Source organism: Dipodomys merriami, unplaced genomic scaffold (genome assembly GCF_024711535.1).
Source record: "Dipodomys merriami isolate MVZ:Mamm:240054 unplaced genomic scaffold, mDipMer1.0.p SCAF_78, whole genome shotgun sequence".
Lineage (NCBI taxonomy): Eukaryota > Metazoa > Chordata > Mammalia > Rodentia > Heteromyidae > Dipodomys > Dipodomys merriami.
The window spans coordinates 1,252,771-1,268,985 of record NW_027206379.1 but is presented as its reverse complement, the minus strand read 5'-3'; the positions used below and the strand labels follow the sequence as shown (position 1 = coordinate 1,268,985).

The following is a 16,215-nucleotide window of genomic DNA, read 5'->3' as shown; positions in this document are numbered from 1 at the left end:
CGCATGCGTCCATCTGGCCCTGGCCGGAAGTATGGGTCGCGCAGGCGCACTGGAGCCATCGAGTCTGGTTGCCTTAGTAACTGTTTGGCGTCCTCGGCCGGGTGCTCGCGCGGGCCTCGCCTTAGCCAAGATGGAGCCCGAGGAGCCAGAGCCTGAGTTTCAGCAGTTTTATCATCAATTACTGAATCCGCTGTCGCTCTTCTCAAAGGAGGAGGAGCCCCCAGAGTCTGAGCGCCGCCAGGAGGAGGAGACAGTGCAGACTTTTTCGATCGCCAACCTGCAAGCGGCGCAGCTTTGCAGCCAGGTGTCCGAACTGCTGGCCGGCAGCGGGTTGGCGGCCGAGGTGTCCCGCAGGGACCGACGCCGTCTCACCGAGGTTATCCTGGACGAGCTCAAATGCAGCTGGCGGGAACCTCCCCCCGAACCGGGTCTCAGCTACAGGAATTACGTGAAGCTGCGGAAGCGGCTGGAGTCCTACGTGCTGCTCTGCAGTGAGCAGCTCTTCCTGCGCTATCTGCACCTGCTGGTGACCATGCCCAAATACAAAGGGGTCTTCACCGAGTCAGCCACTCTGGCCCGGCTGGTTGCCAGCCTGGCCAGGGACTGCACGATCTTCCTCACTAGTCCCGCCGTCTACAAGTGCGTGCTGAAGGATTTCTTGGCCCTGTTAAACCTCCAGCCGACCCGTGAAGTCTTGGCCAAGCTGCATCCCGTCTGTCCCTCTGGGTCTTTCAAGCTCTGCCCCATCCCCTGGCCTCACAGTACCGGCTTCGCCAAAGTGCCTTGCTCTCGTCTCAACCTGAGCTACCTCGTCCAACTCAGCCGCCCACCAGAGTTTCTGCGTGAACCCCCACCCGACCCAGTGAAGGAACTGAAGAATCTCCTCACATTTAAGTGGAAAAGTCCTCTGCAATGGCTGTCCTCTCTAAAACAGATAAAAGGAGTCCAAAAGATACCACTGCCTAGCCATTCCAGGACTCCCACCAGTACCTCTTCCATCTCCCTCCATCCTCCTGTCTACTCCCAGCTACAGAGAGGCCAGTCCATGCCCTCTCTTCGTGAGGGTTGGAAGCTGGCAGATGAGTTGGGCCTTCCTCCATCCCCCACTCGCCCTTTAACCCCGCTGGTCTTGGCTGCAAAAAGCAAACAGCCGGCTGAAGGCTGTGGGGCTGAGGATCTGAAGCAGAGAGTAAAGAAGATGACCTGGGAGTGCACTCACCACTCAGTACTAGAGTCTGGACTGCCTCCGCTCTTGGGAGTCGTGACTCACAGACTACCTACAGGGGCGCACCTGGAGGAGCTGCAGAGAACATTGAAGAACCTCCAAGAGGAAGAAGCCTCTGGACAGTGGGACCTCCAGACCCCTAAACGCCCCCCACTGCAACCACAGCCAACGACCATTACTTTGAAGCTAAAAAATCAGATGGTGGTCCAAACAGCTACTATGAGGATCTCTGATAGATACTTTTTGGACTCTTTCCATGTCCAGGGGGCTGGAGTCCTGTACAATCATCTGACTGGTGAACTAGAGTCTAAAATCATTGAAGAAATGGATGTTGATCACTTCATCGGTGGTAACACCAAGGAGATCTACGCAGAATTAATGAGTCGTGTTTCTACTGACCACTTCCGCTTTGACCAAGGACCCCTGGTTGAGCCTGCAGCTGATAAAGACTGGTCAAGCTCCCTCATCTCAGCTGCTTTACGCAAAGAAAAAAAAAATCGGATTATCAACCCTGATTTGACTGGACTTTATTCTGGGAAAACCAATTCTCACCTCACCAATTCTGAGGCAATACCTTCTCTCATACAAGCCTACACAATGAAAAACTTAGATGCAATCAAGAAAGGCTTTGTATCTGTAGACAACTACTTCCAGTACCTCAACAGCCAGGAAACAGATTACCTTCATGTCATTTTCAATATGTATGAGGAAGATGTTCCTGTGGTGGTACAGCCCCAGGTCAAAGAGTCCCTCGAGATTCCCCATCCTCCTCCCTTGCTAGAAGATGAAGAGCCAGACTTTGTGCCAGGAGTGTGGGATTGGCACACAGTGCTGAAGCATAGTCAAGGAACCAGTAAAGTCTCTGTCTTGAGCCTGCAGAATCGTCTGGAACGGCTGTGGTCTCTATATGAGGTCCCTGAAAAGGCCCGGCTGGACATGATCATCAAGTACAGCTCCAATGCTCGTCTGCAACAGCTGCCAGTTTTGCTGAAGGCCTGGGAGCGGGCCCTGAAGCCCATTCAGATGCGGGAGCTGTTGCTAGCGAGACTGGAGTGGTTTGAGCGGCAAGCCTCTGACCCAAACCGCTTCTTCGAAAAGACTGACTCGGGTTTTAGTGGCCTCCTGGAAGAGAATCAGCTTCGCAGCCATCTCCACAGAGAACTCAATTTAATAGAGGCTCCTTTGGTTTCCCTCCTGCAGGAGATTGAGGTCATCTTTGGGGAGCCTCTGACCTTCAAGGGGCGACGCTACCTAGACAAGATGAAACAGGACAAAGTGGAGATGCTTTACTGGCTCCAACAGCAGCGACGGATTCGCCACCTGATCCAGACCCAGAAGACTCCCCACCACTCATCCCTGTTCAATGAGCACAGCAACCTGTCTTCAATAGCTCCTAAGAATACTCTGCTACCTAACCTGCCCACTTCCAGGCCAAACACCTCAGATTCTTCCCCTAACCCCAAATACTCAAGAGCTTTTCCAGATTTCTGATGGTTTCAGAAGTATGGCTAGATCTGTCTGGGAGTGCACGGCTGAGGCACATGCACTACAAGGGGTTGAGATTAAGTCTTTGTTTTGACAGTAAAATTCCCCCTCAGCCCCCCCCAAAATCCCAAGCCCAATATCTCTATTTATGTCAACAACCTTGTCTAATACAACCCAAATGTCCTTTCAAATGAATGGAGGCTGTCCTTTGGTGTTTATTGTAATGTAGAAGTTCATACAGAAGTAAACCGTGACCTTGAACAAGTCAGTTTATTTATTTTGGCAAGGTTTGAACCTTGCCTTATACTTGATGGGCAATTGTTCTACCTTTTGAACCATTACCAACCCCCCCCAGCCCTCTAGCCTTAGTTTCTTTCTGGTCCTGGGGCTTGAACTCAGGGCCTGGGGACTGTCCTTTAACTTTTTTCACTTAAGGCTTGTGCTATACTACTTGAGCCACAGTTTCACTTCCAGCTTTTTGGTGGTTACTTGGAATCTCATCAGCTTTCCTGCCTGTGCTGCCTTTGACCCTCACATCTCAGCTTCCTGAGTAGCTAGGATTCTAAGAGTAAGCCACCAGTGCCAGGCATCTTCAGAGTGTGGTAAAGCTGGGATAACCCTTCAAATCTGTCAGTAAATAAGCCCTCTGGGGAAAGGGGCATGTTTCTACAGCAAAGGAAATGCCCTAACTGAAACCCACTGGCAATACTCTGAGTAGATTGACACTAGATCCTTTTCTGAACCCACACCTGGTCTTTTTATGGTAGAAGAGGTGTGCCTAGCAGAGAGGAGGTGAGAGGGTACAGAGATTCCTGCCCAAGACCCAGGATCAAATCTCAACAGTGCCACCGTGTGACAATAAGAAGTCATAACAGTAGTGAACCCTTACCTAGCAAGGAAAAGGTTAAATTAAATATATCAGCCTCATGCCCTTGCTGAGCTTCTTCCATTCAAGGAAAAAGTATTCCTTCCTCCCCCGTCCCTGGACACCCAACTTTTTGCTAGTTAGAGATAAAAGTGTCTTATTTGTTTGCCTGGTGTGGCTTCAAACTGCCACAACCCTCAGATCTCAGCCTCCTCAATAGCTAAGATTAAAGGCCTGAGTCACTGGTACCTGGCTGCATATATTTGTTGAAGAGATAAAATTCATTGTAAAAAATCAAAGAAAATTTTCCTGGGTTCAAACCCTAACACCACTTCTCATTTAAAAAAATCAAGGAAAAACAAAATGGAAGCAATTTACATTAAAGAAATCTACGGGCCAGGCGCTGGTGGCTCATGCCTGTAATCCTAGCTATTCAGAAGGCTGAGATCTGAGGATCGAGGTTCAGATCCAGCCCAGGCAGGAAACTCTGTGAAATTCTTATCTCCAATAAACCACCAGAAAACCGGAAGTGGCACTGTAGCTCAAGTGGTAGAGCTAGCCTTGAGCTGAAGAGCTGAGGGACAGCGCCCAGGCCTTGAGTTCAAGGCCTCCGACCGACAAAAACAAAAAAAAGAAATCTACGGGCTGGGAATGTGGCTTAGTGGTAGAGTGCTTGCCTAGCATGCATGAAGCCCTGGGTTCAATTCCTCAGTACCTCATATACAGAAAAAGTTGGAAATGGCTCTGTGGCTCAAGTGGTAGAGTGCTAGCCTTGAGCAAAATGCAGCTCAGGGACAGTGCCCAAGCCCTGAGCGGAAGCCCCAGGAATGGCTTTAAAAAAAAATAAAAAAGAAAAGAGGGCTGGGAAGGTGGTTCAGTGGTAGAGAGAGCGCTTGCCTTGCATGCTTGAGGCCCTGGGTTCGATTCCTCAGCACCACATAAGCAGAAAAAAAAAAGCCGGAAGTGGCGCTGTGGCTCAAGTGGTAGAGCACTAGCCTTGAGCTGAAGAGTTGAGGGACAGCACCCAGGCCCCAGCGTTCAGGCCCCAAGACCAGAGCCTCCCCCCAAAAAAAAGAAAAGAAAAAAATAAATCTACGTTCCTGCATACATATACTCATCATCATACTAAGAGATAACAAAGAATCACTGTGAACTAGAACTTCTCTACATACAGCCAGATAGACACGTTCTGCTTCCAGAGACCCAGTGTTCTGAAATGGTGAACAATCCTTCATGAGGGATCTGAACTGGTACAAGGAAAATTCTTCCTCTGATACACAAGTTATAACATTCCTGGAAAATATAGCCTGTGTTAAAATTGTGCCCATAATATTATGTGTTTACAGTTCAGGTTCTCGGTGCAGATAATTATAAACATGGCTTGATATAAATAACCAGCGGCACATGAGAAGCTTGTGAAGGACATGGCACATTTCTCTGATGTGTAGGACTCTCAAACATACAAGGAGGTCTAATGTCCTTAGCCTCAAGGTGAGATAAAAAAAATACCCAAGGGGCTGGGAAGGTGGCTCAGTGGTAGAGCGCATGCCTTGCAGGCCAAAGGCCCTGGGTTCGATTCCTCAGCACCACATAGCAGAAAAGAAAAAAGCCGGAAGTGGCGCTGTGGCTCAAGTGGTAGAACGCTAGCCTTGAGCTGAAGAGCTGAGGGACAACGCCCAGGCCCAGAATTCAGGCCCCATGACTGGACCCAAAAAAAAAACAAAAAAACCAAGCTGAGTGCCAGAGGCTACTCATAGGCTGAGATCTGAGGACTGAAGTTCAAAGCCAGTCCAAACAGAGATGTCTATGAGACTCTCATCACCAATTAACCACCAAAAAAAGATGAAAAAGGTAGAAGTGGAATGGTGGTTCAAATAATAGACTATTAGACTTAAGCAAAAAAAAATCTAAGGTATAGTGTTTAGCCCCTGAGTTGAAGCTCCAGTACCCGTGTATGGGTGTGGGTGTGGGTGTGGGTGTGTGTGGGGGGGGTGTGTACCACCAAACAAAACAATGGACCAGAGAGGTAGAATAACTTGAAGTGGTAGAAACAGGATCTCAATCCAGGTAAGTCACTGTGACTCCAGAATCCTTCCTCACTGCTATGAATGTCCCATTTAAAAACCTGAGGTAAGTCACAAAGTAAACTTTCTGTAAGTTATCAATCATTCTCAAAAAGCAGAAAGTGCCTGGGCACTGGTAGCTCACGCCTGTAATCCTAACTATTCAGGAGGCTGAGATCTAAACACTGTGTCTAGTTTGGACCCAGGATGGGCAAAAAAAAACACTGAGACCCTTATATCCAAATAACCAGCAAAATGTTGGGAGTAGAGGTGTGGATTATGTGGTAGAGTACCACTGCTGAGCAAAAGAGCCGAGTGAGAGAATGGGGCCTTCCACTGCCCCAGTACTAGAACATACACAGAAAGAAGGCAGGAGGTGCATGCAGGCAATCTGGAATCAATTCAGACCATCACTCACGTAATTCAGGTGAATATTCCCAGAAGATTACCCTTTTTGGTTCAAGAAAAGTCAGTTCTCTGTGGCCAGGATCTGGGAACAATGGACAATCATCTAGATGTTTTCATACCTGACAGCACTTGCCCCTTTGTAAAGGGTGCAGACCTTCTCAAAACCTGGTAACAAGCCAGGTGTGGTTGTGTTTGCCTGTAATGCATAGGCCAGTTTGAGGAGAAGTAGAATATTAGTACTAGAACCGGATTCTAACTCTGTTCCCAGCATTCATTATTTCAACAATAGTGGCTCTGCATCTCATTGGTGAGTATGAAATGTTGGCCATTGTTAGTGCTGATGTTATTTTTGTGTGCCAGGCACTGTTCTAGAGAGTACCAGAAGCAGGGGGATGCTGAAGTAGCCCCTAAGATCCCTTCTCCTGGTTTTCACTTTCTGTGTAATCCCTGTCCCATGAGGTGGGTGGGGCAGTGGCATGCTTCTGACCAATGGAATATAGCAGAGGTGACCTCTGTGAGTACCCATGATCATGTTATAGGATTGTAATAGCCTCTTTTTCCATTACTGACTTTCTCCTCCCCCCCCCCATCGTGGGGCTTGAACTCTGGGCCTTGGCACTGTTCCTGACCTCTTCAGCTCAAGCCAAGTGCTCTACCACTTGAGCCACAGCGCCACTTCCAGTTTTCTGGTGGTTAATTGGAGATAAGAGTCTCACAGACTTTCCTGCCCAGGTTTGGCTTGGAACCACGATCCTCAGATCTCAGCCTCTTGAGACCTAGGACTACAGGCATGAGACACTGGAGCCCTGCCTTTCTTTACTGGCTTGAAGGAAAAAATTGGCCATGTTGGGCCATGACATTGGAAATGTATGGAAGGCATCTAACAGTGGTCTTTTCAGAAGATAAAATGTATATGCATGTAGATAAGTAGCATGGTTATAGCTAGGGGTCCTAGGTGAAAGATAGAGGGATTTTCTGATATGCTTCTGCCAGGATGGTGATGACCATATTTACAACATTTATCCTCCTACAAAGTAAGCTGCCATGCATTGAACAGCAGTTGGGGAACCTTACATCTGGTCCAGAGTATGCTGAGGAAATCATTTGTTTATCCAAATATTTATTAAGTAGACCTTCAGAACATCTAGCATTGTGCTAGGGGCTAAGAGCAGCAAGCAAGAGAAAGCAAACAACAGGTAGATGGGAAATCGCCAGCCAGTGTGAGAGGAAGTTTGGAAGCTTAGGAATCTAGGACAGAGGTATTGGCACTGAGCCACACCAGTGGCAGGGAAGGTAGGTCAGGAACACCTTCCTGAAGAAGTAATTCAAACCTGAGAACCACAAGATGTCTGGGATCTAGCAATCCCACTTCTGGTTGTTTACCCAAAAGATGTGACATCAGGATCTGAAAGCGATGTGCCCAGACTCATCGTGATTTCTAATAGTCGAGTTAGGAAAGCAACCTCAGAGTTGTCCATTGGATGAAAGAGGAGTTCCAGCAATGAACACAAAAAGCCAAGTAAGAGAGCGAGGGCTAACTGGGGGTGTTGCTCAGTGGAAGAACTCTAACTTCTGCACATGAGGCCCTGGGTTCTATCCCTAGGTCCATGAAAATATATGAAAAAAAACACAGGAGAAGAATGATGGAAAGAGGTGACATTGATCAAGATATATTGTATTCAGAAACTGATTTGTTGAACAATAACTCTTTTGTAAAACTACTTAAAGATCATAAAAAGGCTGGAAGGTGGCTTAGTGGTAGAGGGCTTGCCTAGCATGCATGAAGCTCTGGGTTCAATTCCTCAGTACCACATGAATATTGCAGGAAGTGGCACTGTGGCTCAAGTGGTAGAGTTCTAGCCTTGAGCAGAAGCAGCTCAGAGACAGTGTCCAGGCCCTGAGTTCAAGCTCCAGGACTGGCAAAAAAAAAAGATCATAAAGAAATATAATTAAAAAACCTACCATAACAGGACCTGTCCAGGATGTGGGCAGGAATGGAAGAGGGAAAGTGACAATGAGGGTAAAGAAGGTACAATAGTCAACATATACAATTGTAATTTGCCAACATAGGATTTTTTTTTTGTGAGGCTTCTCTCTCTATATGTATTTTTTGAGATGTGGGGGTCTCTCTATGTTGTCTCCAATGCCTAGGTTCAAATAATCCTTCTGCCTCAACCTCTAGAATATCTAAGACTACAGGATGCTTGGCATTTTTTAGTTTTGTCATTATTATTGTTATTATTATTGGTTATTAGAATCCACATACATTTGTGGTATAAAGATATTTCATTGTGATATTTCCATACATGCACACGGTATTCTTTGAACAAATTCATCCCCTCCAACATATTCCCATTACTCCCTTCCTCCTTTTTTCAAATAGTTTTTGGTGGGTTTTAATACACACACACACACACACACACACACACACACACACACACACACACACACACATTTAATTAAGTGCAGATATTGTGGGTTTAAATTCTGAGCCTGGTTGCTATCCGTAAGCTTTTTTGCTCAAAGCTGGTGCTCTACGATTTGAGCACAGCTCCACTTCTGGCTTTTTGGTGGTCAGTTGGGGATAAGAGTCTCACAGACGTTCCTGACTGGGCTGCCCTCAAAACCATGATTTTCACATCTCAGATCCCTGATAGACAGGATTACAGGCATCAGCCCCAGGGTGCCCAGCACTTGCACTTATTTCTGTTTATCAGAAATAGCATTTGTCTCTCTAAACCTCTGCTGTTATAAAAAGTTAGGTTTGGACTAGGTGATCTTCAACATCTGTTCTCCCCACTTTCTAAGCCCAGACCAAAATTCCCTTAAGCCAACTCTTCCCTGTTTGCCCTCTCCCAGCTGGGAATAACTATGAGAATGTCCTTTCATGTCTCCACTAGACCATGAGTTGTGAAAACACAGCAGTATGCCTAGGGCAACTGCGCATGCCTCCTGTGAAAACTGCTGACACTAAAATGAAGTCAGACCCAGGCAAAATGTAAAGCCAGAAAAGCATCGGGGAGGAGGGGTAAGTAGAAGGAAGAGCTTGTGCTTTGCCTGTGCATTAAAGCAGTCTGAAGGATTTTCTGAAATAAACCCTTCTGAAATCCCATGCTTTACGTGCTTCACATATCTGCAGATATCTGTAACAAAATTTATCTTTTACATTTAACTGGAATAGACAAAAGACTCATAACAACAGCACATCTACCAGTGAGCTGAAGCCTCCAGTCTCTTAAGACCAATAGATTTAGACCAACGCATTTAAATATCCGAGCAGCTCATGTCAGCTTCTCCATATTAAAAATTAAAACCTCCCTTTCCCTTTCCTCTTGAGTTCTCCTGTTACCTTCTGTACTGTAGCAGATATTGCCCCTTATAATCCTTTTTTATTCCTCAGTGGATTTTTTTTAACTATTGGGGATTTTTCCCCCTACTTCTTTTCAGGAGGAGTACCCCGATAGCTCTGGATAGAATATTAAAGTTGAATGCCAGAAGGAAATGTTTACATGATTGTGTTTCATCACACAACCGGAATCTGGATCATCCCTGGCCATTTCACAGATGGAAAGAGGGCTTTTTTGTTTGTTTGTTTTGTTGCTTTTGTTTTTGGTACTGGGACTTGGACTCAGGGCCTGGGCACAATGTCCCTTAGCTTTTTCCACTCAAGGCTGGTGTTCTGCCACTGAGTCACAGCTCACTTCTGGCTTTTTGCTGGTTAATTGCAGATGTAAGTCTGCCTAGGCTGACTGTGAACCACGATGCTCATATTCTCAGCCTCCTGAGTAGCTAATCAATCAGGCGGGGGGGGGGGGCAGCTTTAAGATGAATTCTATCAGAGTGTTTTTTTGTCATTTACCTCTGCAGCCTTTTAATTCTTCACTTGTAAATTGAGACAGCACCTACTTCACAGGATTGAAGGGAGACCGGAAACGACTTTCACCATATAAATACGAGTTTATTCTCCGGGCAGCCACCGCGCCCTCCCCCCCCCCCCCGCCCCATCCCCACGCGCCCCAAACCCACGCACCCCATCCCCACGCGCCCCACGTGCTGCGCGTAAATAAGCGGGCGCGCATGCGCCGGGCCCCGGCTCCCATTGGCCGCCCGCTGCCTGGGGGCAGCCGCAGGGACGCTGGCCCCTCTGGCCGTGGGCTCCGCTCCCCGTCGGTTGATCAGCGCGCCCGTGGGTCGGTGCGTGCGGCCCTCCGGCTTTGCCCTCGCCATGGCCCCCTGGATGCGGCTGCTGTGGCTGCTGGCGCTGCTCCCGGGTGCGGCCCCCCGCCCGGCCGGGCCCGCGGTGGCCGACGCGCAGGCCTGGGGACCGCCGGCCCCCGAGCTGCTGGAGCCCGCCCGCTTCGCGCTGGAGATGTACAACCGTGGCCGGACTCCGGAGACGCGGGCCGTGCTGGGGGCCGTCCGCGGGCGCGTCCGCCGGGTGAGGGCGGGCGGGGGGCGGGGGGGCCGGGGCGTCGGGCCTGGTCTCAGGGATGGAGGAGGCTTGGCCTGGACTTGGGGTAGGGTCCTGGACGGTGGAGAGAGCAACCTCTGAACACCGGGGCGGGGCAGGGTTCCACAGACGGGCTGTGCATCCAAAGGAGGAGGGGAGGCGGAGAAGGGGGTGGCTGGGCCCGGCTCACGTGCGCCTCCATCCAGGCGGGCGACGGCTCGCTGTACTCCCTGGAGGCCACCCTGGAGGAGGCACCTTGCAACAACCCCACTGTGTGCCAGCTCCCCGAGACCAGGAGCACCCTAGTAAGTGATGGGAGTACCTGTGTTTCCCCACCTCCAGCCAATCGGGGGTCCCAGGCGGCACCTGCTCCACCCTGATGCCAAGATGCCGTGAAAAGATCGGGGTGGTGGTGCTGGCTGCGAACTCCTCTCCACGGTGATTGCCTTGGGGATGGGTGGTTCCCAGCCCTCAGACTGGCTTCTCCTCCCACCAGCTCTGCAGTTTCGAAGTCCTGAAAGAGGAAGGAAAACAAATGCTGCTGAGTCGAGAATGTAGTCCAGTGGATACCAAGGTTACAGGTGCTGGGATAGCCCAAGGAGGCTGGGATAGCCCAGATCAGATTTCACTCAGAGTTCAGCCTTGATGTCTTCTCTGTTCCACTCTTATCCAGACTACAGAAATGGGACTCTCGGCACATTCCTTTCAATGATGAAAGCAGCTCATCCATCCCAGGTGAGGAGCCCCTACCTGGAAGCCATCTGCTGCTTGTTTCCCTTCTCCTTTTACCTGGTAGAGTAGAACAGAACTCCTTGTAAAGAACCCTTCTGCCTTTCCAGGCCCTTTCTTCGAAGATTTCTACACTCTTCAGGGACTTCGTTGTCACCTATAACAAGACTTACGAGACAAGGCAAGGTGAGCATCCAGACTTGTCTGTACAAGTCCCAATCAGGTAAGAACCCGTTCTCAATCTGGAGCCTTGGTGTTGGGGGAAGGAAAGGACATGAGAGGTGGTACATCTCAGAGGTCTTATCCAGCCTTCCAGGACCGGCAGCTATCCAAGGACTTGTTTTCTCCTATCTGGTCTTCCTTGTCAGAAGCTATGGGCAGGGCTGGGAAGTTGGCTCAGTGGTAGAGCACTTGCCTTGCATGCATGAGGCCCTGGGTTCAATTCCTCAGCACCATGTAATCAGAAAAATAAAAAGCCGGAAGTGGCGCTGTGGCTCAAGTGGTAGAGTGCTAGCCTTGAGCTGAAGAGCTGAGGGACAGCGCCCAGGCCCAGAGTTCAGGCCCCATGACTGGACCCCCCCCCCAAAAAAAAAAGCAGCTATGGGCAGAGGAGAGTAAGGCAGAAATCAGATAGTTTTCATGATCTCTATTGAGTGATGCCCTTTTTGTTTTCTTGTGGTGCTAGGGATTGAACTCAGGGCCTTGTGTATGCTAGTCAAGTGCTCTATTACTGAGCTACATTCTCTAGGCCCCAGATGATGCCCTTTAGACCCCATTTTACATCTTGGGAGTTATCATTATTGGTTTTGGCTGCTACTTCATCACTTGTACATCTGTTCTCCTTCCCTAGTCCTACTTCTGCCCCAGGGTTCTGTCCTTAAAAAAAGAGCCAAGCCAGGCGCTGGTGGCTCTCAGGAGGCTGAGATTTGAGGATCACAGTTCAAAGCCAGCTTGGGCAGGAAAGTCCGTGAGACATTTTATCCTCAATTAACCACCAGAAAACTGGAAGTGGTGCTGTGGCTCAAGTGGTAGAGCGCTCACCTTGAGCTGAAGAGCTCAGGGGCAGCTCCCAAGCCCAAAGATCAAGCTCCATATCTGACCCCCCCCCCCAAAAAAAAACATTCAGAATACATTTACTCCCAGGGAAGCCCTTGCCATTAGTGTTTATCACCCCTCCCCTCCTCTAATCTGCCTGGAGTCCCAGCACCTCTTCTGCTCCTTGGTCCTCAGAACTCGAGCTGCGCATGTCCATCTTTTCCCAAAACATGATACAAGCACAGAAGATCCAGGCCCTGGACCGTGGCACGGCTGAGTATGGGATCACCAAGTTTAGTGACCTCACAGGTAGGGGTGGTTACCAGAGCTTGGGAGAGACAGGATCTTCTCCCAAGCCCCTCATGAGAGCTAAACATACATGTTCCTCTGTGCTCTGCCCACCTTTGCCCACAGAAGAGGAGTTCCATACCATCTATCTGAATCCACTCCTGCATGAGATGTCTGGCAAGAAGATGAACCCAGCCAAGCCGGTGGATGAATCTGCACCACCTGAATTTGACTGGAGGAGCAAGGGGGCTGTCACTGAAGTCAAGAACCAGGTCGAAGCCCTAGAAGGGAGAGTGGGACATGGGCTGTGCATGGGGCTGCCAGGAAGGGGTCCAGCCCTGACCTCGCCTGTCTTTTGCAGGGCATGTGCGGCTCCTGCTGGGCCTTCTCTGTCACAGGCAATGTGGAGGGCCAGTGGTTCCTGAAGCAGGACACCCTGCTGTCCCTCTCAGAGCAGGGTGAGCATTCTGCTCCATCCTTCCGTCCCCAGCCTAGCAGCCCCTCTGGAGGGCTCCTTGGGACCAGCCTTCTGTCTCTTAGAGCTCGTGGACTGTGACAAGATGGACAAGGCCTGCCTAGGAGGCTTGCCCTCCAATGCCTACACAGCCATAAAGGATTTGGGTATGTATCACTGGAGTCAGGAGGAATAGCAGGTGCCACCCCTCCTTGTACAAGGGGGAGAGACATGAGCTGGGGGTGGGAGGAGTTGTCACACAGAACTGGGATCCAGTCTTAAAGCTGATCCTTACTGGCTAAAGACCTTAGACAAATAAGATCTGTCAGCCTCTGTTGGCTCATAAGTCACATGAACTTGAATTATGAAATGGGGCATCCCATGACCACATTATATGATTGCCTTGAATTTCCAGAGAGAAAATAGACGTAAAGTCCTGGTACATAAAAGGGACTTAGTGGGGGGAAGGGGGGTTGTGGAGATCTGTGTTCTTACTGCTTTGAGGTCTGTGGGTTTTTTGTTTTTTTGTTTTTGTTTGTGCCAGTCCTGGGGCTTGAAATTGGCCTGGATGTTGTCCCTAATTTTTTTTTTTTGGTCGGCTGTGGGGCCTCAACTCTGGGCCTGACACTGTCCCTCAGCTCTTCAGCTCAAGGCTAGTTTTCTGCCACTTGAGCTTTTTCTGTTTATGTGGTGCTGAGGAATCAAACCCAGGGTCTCATGCATTCAGGGCAAGCACTCTACCACTGAGCCACCTTCCCAGCCCCCTAAACTTCTTTTGCTCAAGACTAGTGCTCTAGTTCTTAAATGGCCTTTTTTTTGGTAGTTTAGTGAAGGTAAGTGTTTCAAGAACTTTCCTGCTTGGGCTGATTTCTAACCTGGATCCTCGGATCTCAGCCCCCTGGGTAGCTAGGATTGCAGGCATGAGTCAGTGGTGCCAGGCAGGTCTGTGTTTTTGTAATACTGCCAAACCAGGCAGCCATACACTTAATCCTTAATTAAGGTGTGTTGGCAGCTCAGTTTGGTGGTGGGCTGTAGTGGCAGGATAAAGGGCCCAAGGGACAAATGTGGATGGACAGAGACTGGTCTGGAGGTGTGGTAGGAGTCTGAGCTACATTAGGAGTGGATTGCTGAAGCAGGACAAGCAGGCCAAGGTCAAGAGGCCTAGACAGGCTGTCATGAGGCAGAACTGAGAGTGTAGTCCCATGTCTGCTGATTACTATTGCCCCACTTCCTCCAATCCTAGCAGTGTCATCCCTTGGACTGAGGAGATGGCTCAAGGTGGAGGGTCTATAGTCTGCGGGGTGGGGGATGGGTGATGAGGGACACAAGGCCTGTGTGCAAAAGGCTCAGCACACATCTAGCTAGGAGAAGGGGACTAGTGATCAGCAGGGATCCACTTCTTCTTCTTCTTTTTTGGTTGGTCATGAGGCTTGAACTCTGGGCCTGGGCACTGTCCCTGCCTGAGCTCTTCAGCTTAAGGTGAGTGCTCTACCAGTTGAGCCACAGCACCACTTCCGGTTTTCTGGTGGTTAATTGGAGATGATCATCTCAAGGACTTTCCTGCCCAGCTGGCTTTGAACCACAATCCTCAGATCTCAGACTCCTGAATAGCTAGGATTATAGGTGTGAGCTACCGGTGCCCAGTGGGTCCACTCTTTGTTACTGCCACTATCCCCCAGGAGGGCTGGAGACCGAGGATGACTATAAGTATCAAGGTCACCGGCAGGTCTGCAACTTCACTGCACAGAAGGCCAAGGTCTACATCAATGACTCTGTGGAGCTCAGCCAGGATGAACAGAGTAAGTGGCAGGGAGGAAGGGGCGGGCCGAGGGGTCTGGGCCCATGTGCCCCTGACACATCCTCCCCTGTCAGAGCTGGCAGCCTGGCTGGCTAAGAAGGGCCCGATCTCCGTCGCCATCAATGCTTTTGGCATGCAGGTGAGACCCTGACCCCAACACTCCTGCTCCAGCTCCTGCCCACCCCTTCCCTGCTTCTCCTCAGAGCTGGCTACTCCTTATTCTCCTCCTTCCCTCCCCCCACCCAGTTCTACCGCCACGGGATCGCCCACCCACTCCGGCCCCTCTGCAGCCCTTGGTTCATTGATCATGCTGTGCTGATTGTGGGCTATGGCAACCGTGAGTTCCACTGTTCATCCCCCATGGACTGCAGGCAGGAGCTGGATAGCAGAGTGTCCCTCAGGCCCTCTGAGAGGAAACTCTGGGAAATGACTAGAAACCTTGTTGTTAGCCTAGCATCCCCTCTGTGGATGGGAAAGCTAGTGTTGGGGGAAGCTGAACAGTAATGCTGTTCCCTAGAGGTGTACTGGGCCCCTATGAGGGTGGCAGGTAGGCCTCCCTGTTTTCTGGTCTTTTCCTAGTTTGTGCCACCCAGTAGGGCCCACCACAGGTATTGGAAGGGAGCAAAGTACTTGAGGCTCTGCCTAGAGAACTGGAGGTTCCTGACCCTTTGTGCTTCACACTGCTCTCCAGGCTCTGAGATTCCCTTCTGGGCCATCAAGAACAGCTGGGGGGCTGACTGGGGTGAGAAGGTGAGTCTTGGCCTGCTTGGCCCCTGGCCCTTCAGCCTTGATCCTGCCTGAGCCCTCTAACTGGCCCCTTCTCCTCTCAGGGTTACTACTACTTGCATCGTGGGTCCGGGGCCTGTGGTGTGAACACCATGGCTAGCTCAGCAGTGGTGATCTGAGGAAGCTATTGGTGCAGGACCTGCTGAGCAGAGAGCCCTTTTCCTGGCCCCTATGTCCAGGCCCCTCCCCAGGAGGCACAGCTGGCTGAGAAACAGGCACTGGGTACTTCAAGAGGGTGAGCAGACTGCACTGGGCCCCATATTTCCTCCACCCTACTCCTACCCTGCCATTCTTCGGCTGAACCATTGGTGAATTGTGGTTGCTCAGGGGATCCTGGGGTCATTGGGTGCTTTTTGTGGCAGCCAGAGTCGGGTCAGGAACCCTGGGCATAGGATAAGGAGCAAGAATGGAAAGTATTCCAGACTTCAACCCAGTTCCATCCTCAGCAGGCTCTGGCTTCCTGCCTTGGCTTTCCTCTGTCTGATGCAATGTTATTTTCTGGTCCCCCTGGATTTGGGGACAGAGTCCTACATCTAGGGAACTTGTAATCACCCTTTACTAACAGCAATAAAGAGATGTCCTGGTTCCCAGTGTGGTGTAAATGTTGGGGAGCAAGGAGGGGCAGGCCC

The 16,215-nt window shown here is 50.1% G+C and overlaps 2 protein-coding genes across 2 annotated transcripts; both read left to right on the top strand.

Annotated features, from left to right (window-relative positions):
• The first annotated feature begins 130 nt into the window (after positions 1-130).
• On the top strand, positions 131-2,956 carry LOC138818810 (coiled-coil domain-containing protein 87-like). Its single transcript, XM_070009953.1, has one exon. It carries the CDS (start codon positions 131-133, stop codon positions 2,714-2,716), a length of 2,586 nt encoding a protein of 861 aa, XP_069866054.1. The 3' UTR covers positions 2,717-2,956.
• A 7,239-nt stretch (positions 2,957-10,195) lies between these two features.
• Positions 10,196-16,171, top strand: LOC138818588 (cathepsin F-like). The gene is made up of 14 exons (XM_070009537.1): positions 10,196-10,484; positions 10,703-10,801; positions 10,993-11,077; positions 11,170-11,231; positions 11,336-11,411; positions 12,456-12,569; positions 12,675-12,820; positions 12,910-13,006; positions 13,089-13,169; positions 14,682-14,801; positions 14,875-14,939; positions 15,047-15,137; positions 15,492-15,550; positions 15,631-16,171. The coding sequence occupies exons 1-14, from the start codon at positions 10,272-10,274 to the stop codon at positions 15,703-15,705; spliced, it is 1,383 nt and encodes a 460-aa protein (XP_069865638.1). The 5' UTR covers positions 10,196-10,271; the 3' UTR covers positions 15,706-16,171.
• Positions 16,172-16,215: the final 44 nt, after the last annotated feature.

What these genes read in the sequence shown, in the direction of transcription:
- LOC138818588 (XM_070009537.1), top strand. Translation starts at nt 10,272, where the DNA reads ATGGCCCCCTGGATGCGGCTGCTGTGGCTGCTGGCGCTGCTCCCGGGT. An exon ending in AAGCAGCTCATCCATCCCAG is followed by an intron (nt 11,232 to 11,335) that starts GTGAGGAGCCCC and finishes CTGCCTTTCCAG; the next exon opens with GCCCTTTCTTCGAAGATTTC. An exon ending in GCTGTCCCTCTCAGAGCAGG is followed by an intron (nt 13,007 to 13,088) that starts GTGAGCATTCTG and finishes TCTGTCTCTTAG; the next exon opens with AGCTCGTGGACTGTGACAAG.
- LOC138818810 (XM_070009953.1), top strand. Translation starts at nt 131, where the DNA reads ATGGAGCCCGAGGAGCCAGAGCCTGAGTTTCAGCAGTTTTATCATCAA.